General features: G+C 39.3%; 1 protein-coding gene across 1 annotated transcript in view; it reads left to right on the top strand.

The window, feature by feature from the left end:
* mthfd1l (methylenetetrahydrofolate dehydrogenase (NADP+ dependent) 1 like) overlaps positions 1–4,825 on the top strand; it is a 146,398-nt gene that overhangs the window by 39,359 nt on the left and 102,214 nt on the right. Inside the window, exons 13-15 of the mRNA XM_048601418.1 lie at positions 755–801; positions 1,302–1,409; positions 1,535–1,609. Coding sequence (XP_048457375.1) covers positions 755–801; positions 1,302–1,409; positions 1,535–1,609 — 230 coding nt within the window. The remainder of the gene's footprint in view (positions 1–754; positions 802–1,301; positions 1,410–1,534; positions 1,610–4,825) is intronic.

Below are 4,825 nucleotides of genomic sequence, written 5' to 3'. Positions count from 1 at the left end.
TGGTGTCATCCTTTACTCAGAGTTGTGAAAAAATAGATTTGTATACAGGTAAGTCGCTGCTTCACCTGGAAGATGTGTCTGAAGCCTTGGACAGTGAGGTGGTAAATGGGCAAGTGTCACACGTTCAACACAGCCAACCCATTTTTACCTACTAATGGTCTCCATTGCCATTTTCCTTACTCTCTTGCTTATTATCAACCAGCATTTTGTCTGCTAACTTTCTTTCTCCATCTCCACTTATTCGCATACTACTTTTATCCCCACCCCCTGTCATCAACATAAATATCATCTTTTCCTAGCTACTCTTGGTTCAGAGGAAGGATCCCTGGACGTGAAATGTTAACTCTTTCTATCCACAGATACTGCCAGACCTCCTGAGTTTCTCGAGGAATTTGTTTTTGTTTCAGATCTTCAGCATCCTCAGTTCTTTGTTTTATTTAAAAGTTGATGTTCCCTGTAAATTATTAATCCAGATAACTGGTTTATTAGTTAAAACTAATTGTTTGCGTTAGATTATTGTCACCTATTTTGGATGTTCTGGCTAATATGTTCCTTCGGCGTTTCGCTTTTGTCCTGGGAATACCATTAGGTCTCTGGAGAATGGTTTGAATCCATAACTTTTGACAAGAGAGCACTATGAAGTGAAGATTTACAATTCAACCAATTAATGTATCATTCTACTGCCATCTTATTAAAAAGATGGGAACCTGTATTGAAATTCAATATAACTGAAGCAATGATTGCCTTTGAACAGGTGGAGCTGCAGGAGGTGGATATGCTCAGGTCATCCCTATGGAGGAGGTAAAAGAACAGAAATTTTAACCATTTTTGTTGCTCATCAACTGGTGTCATCCTTTACTCAGAGTTGTGAAAAAATAGATTTGTATACAATATGTAGAATTAGCAACATGCAAGTTGGCTATTAGACCGAATCGAACTATGCTACTGTTTATCTGTATTTCACTTTTCCTTAATAACAGACACTAGTTTCCCTTGCTCCTTATCTAGCTTCCCGTTAAGTGTATTTGTTATGTCTCCTCCACCACACCATAGCAAGTTCTACGTTTTTGTCAATCTCTCAATTTCTGGTGAATTTCTTTGATTCTTTCATGTACTTTTTCATGCTTATGTACCGAATACTAGGTTTTACAATTGATGGGAACTGATTCGGAACACATGATCCAATCTGTGCAAAAATGAACCTGATTAACTGTGACTCTTCAACTCATAATATTTCTGTTCATTATATTAAAATTGACTTCCATTATGTATTTTGACCAGATTTGTTTTTCACATTGCAGTTTAACCTTCATCTAACTGGGGACATCCATGCAATTACAGCTGCCAATAACTTGTTGGCCGCAGCTATAGATGCCAGAATTTTGCATGAAGGCAGTCAGTCAGACCAGGTGAGCTAGGGGATTGGCTTTCTTTGATCAGCATGGTTTTTGACTTGATACTTAGGGGTTATAATGTTTAGATTTACAATGCTAGGTTTAAGACAATTAGGTGTTAATTTCTGTCATCTCTTCAGGCTTTGTATAATCGTTTGGTTCCCACTATAAATGGAAAGAGAAGTTTTTCTTCCATCCAGCTTGCTCGGTTAACTGTAAGTAAAGCATTTTTTAAATTTTCAGTGGTTACCCCAAGGTTTTTACTTTTAGTTTCTTCTGTTCTGCAATCTACCATGGAACTGTTTATAGGAAATGGTACCAGGGCTATAAGGGTTTAAATTACAAAGATTGTGTATGGGCTAGGTTTTTATTCTCTTGAATTTAGAAGATTGAGGGCAATCTATTTGAAGTGTTACAGGGTGGTCAGAGGTTATTTCCCCTGGTGAGAATGTCGAGGAGAAGTGAGGATAAAATTAAAATTTGGTGCCGATGTCACAAAGGACTTCGTCATTTTAAATTTTAAAAAAAGAACTGCAGAAGTCTATGACTCTTTCCCCCAAAAAGACAGTTGTTACTAGGAGTTATTTGAAAATGTAAAGCCCAAGGCTTGATTTGACTCTTTATTGAATACAACTATTAGGATTGTAAGTCCAATTTGGATTAAGATTTAGAATTGAATAGTGGAACCCGTTTGAGGGATTCCGTGATCATCTGCTTCTATTATTTCACACGTTGGAATTGTTTTTATTCATCCATGAGATTAGGCTAGTACATATTGCCCATCGTTAATTTCCTTTCAGAAGTAATGATAAAGCAGCCGCCTTGAACTGCTGCATTCCATATGGTGTTAATATACCCAGGGTGCTGTTAGAGAAGGATTTCTAGGACTTTGATCCAATGACAATGAAAGAAAGTAAATATAATTTCAACTCGGGATGGTGCATAGCTTGGAGGGGAGCTTTCAGGTGGTAGTCTCTCCATTTGTCTACTGCCCTTGCCCTTTTAGGTGATAGAGGTTGTGTTTTGGAAAGATTCTGAAGAACCTGGGTGAGTTGTTGCAGTGCCTGTTATAACTGGTACACTGTTGTCATTACGCATTGGTGATGGAGGATTGAATGTTGAAGGTGTTCGGTGAGGTGCCAGTCAAGTAAACATGCTTTTTCCTGGAAAGTGTTGAGCATTTTGAGTGTGGTCGGAGCTGTGCTCATTCAAACAAACGAAGAGTATTCTGTCTTACTCTGACTTGTGTCTTGTAGATTTAAACTTTTGGAACCAGGAGATGAGTTACTTGCAGCAGATTTCTCAGCCTTTGACCTGCTCTGTGTCGTCTTATTTCCAAGGCTGGCTCAGTTCACCTTCTGGTTGGTGGCAATCTCTGAATGTTAACCCCAAGGTGTCAATGAGGGATTCTGTGATGGTCATGTCATTGAATATCACAATTTCTGTTGGTGATGGACATTGACTGGCACTTTTATAACATGCATGCTATTTGTCAAGTATCAAACCCAATCTGAATGTTTGCCAGATCTTGTAGTTGCACATGTGATGCCTCAGATGCTGAAGCAGTCCAAGTGCTGCTAAACATTGTGCAATCATCAGCAAACATCCTCCCCTTTGCCCCTGTTATGGAGAGAAGGTCATTGATGAAGCAACTGAGGATGTTTGGGCTGAAGGCACAATCCTAAGAAACTCAAGCTGTGAGGTCCTTTTGGCTGAGATAATTGGCCTCCAACAATCAAAGTCATCTTCATCTTCAACAAGTGAGAGTTTCCTCCTCCGTTCCCATTGATATCACTTTTGCAATGGCTCCTTGATACCTCCCTCTGTCAAATCTTGTCTTGATATCAATGACAGACACCTGCTTTTCCCCTCTGGATTTCAGCTCTTTTGTCACTGTTTGGATCAAGCCTATAATGAGGTTAGGAGTTTAGTGGTTCTGCTGTAGCCCACGCTGATCATCAGCGAGCAGGTTATTGTTGAGTGAATGCCCCTTGATAACACGATTTGATAACGCTAATTCAACATTTACTGAGAATAGGCATGGTAATTGACCAGGTTGCATTTGTCCTGCTTTTTGTGCACAAGGTTTATTTGGGCAAATATACCCATGGTTGGTTAGATGAAAGTGTTGTAGCTGTACTGGAATGGCTTGGCCAGGAGCAAGACTAGTTCTTCAGAACCACTATTGGAGTGACGTCCATCTTCTTCATTACCAACTATCTGTCCAATTTCTGTGGAATCTGCAAATTTCCCACTGTTTCTTCCAATATTTTAAGTTTGCATAACTAATATATGCCACAACAGCAAGAGGCACAAAACTGAACCCTGTGGAACACCAGTGCTTTCCATTTCCAAAAACATTTTTAGACCATTACCCTTCGTTTCCTGTCACCTGAGCCAGTTTTTAATCAAATTGCCACATACCTCTGTGTTCCGTGCACTTTTTTGCGGTTTTGATATGTGGGATCTTGTCAAATATCTTCTTATTAAAATTCACGTAGCCAGCATCCACAACTCTACTCCCATCAATCCTCCTGGTTCATTCCTCAAAAAATTCAATTAAATTTGGAAGACAGGACCTTTCCTTAACAAAACCATGCTGACTATTTCTGGTCCATCAGTTCCTCTCCGAGTAACAATTAATCTTGCCTTTCAATATCGATCCCAGTAATTTGTCTACCACTGAGGTCAGACTGACTGGTCTATAATTATTTGGCCTGTCCCTTGCAGCCTTTTTAAATTATGGTACGTCAAACAAGTCATTGCAAGCAGGTTCTTCCACATTAGAGGTGAGTAAGGCAATGCATGTTCCCTTGTATAAGGGAATAATTAAATTTGTTCCCACACTTTTTTTTTACTTTATTCATTTTCCATTTAAAAAAAAAAAATCTGTTCATCTGGCAATTCATAAAACTGATCCTGAAGATTTCGACCAACTGCAAAGATTTTTTTGAATTTCTGTATTTGTTTTACATGGATGAATCCCATGAAAGGCTTGTTAAGTAGTCCTTTGTGAATTTGCTGTCAGATAAATTGTCTGATAGACCAGGCCCTGTGTGTTGTTTGTTTTAGTGCTTGTGAATTAAACTGAATTGATTTTTTTCCTAGGAAGGAAATATTGTTCTTGGAGTGGATACACCACACATTGGTAAAAATGAAAAGAACTGCTGGAAGTCAGAAACAAAAACCGAAATCGCTGGAAAAGCTCAGCAGGTCTGGCAGCACCTGTGAAGAGAAATCTGTTAACATTTTGGCTCCACGATAGGTGGAAATAGACCCCATAGAGAGAGGAGTTGGAGAAACAAAGGAGTGGATAACGATCAGTCTAGGAGATTGAATAGCTACTAATGGGGTAACACAGTGTGGAGCTGGAGGAACACAGCAGGCCAGGTAGCAAAAGAGGAGCAGGAAAGCTGACGTTTTGGGTCTGG

This window comes from Rhincodon typus, chromosome 9 (genome assembly GCF_021869965.1).
Source record: "Rhincodon typus isolate 14 chromosome 9, sRhiTyp1.1, whole genome shotgun sequence".
Classification (NCBI taxonomy): Eukaryota; Metazoa; Chordata; class Chondrichthyes; order Orectolobiformes; family Rhincodontidae; genus Rhincodon; species Rhincodon typus.
This window is presented reverse-complemented; position numbering and strand designations above follow the sequence as displayed.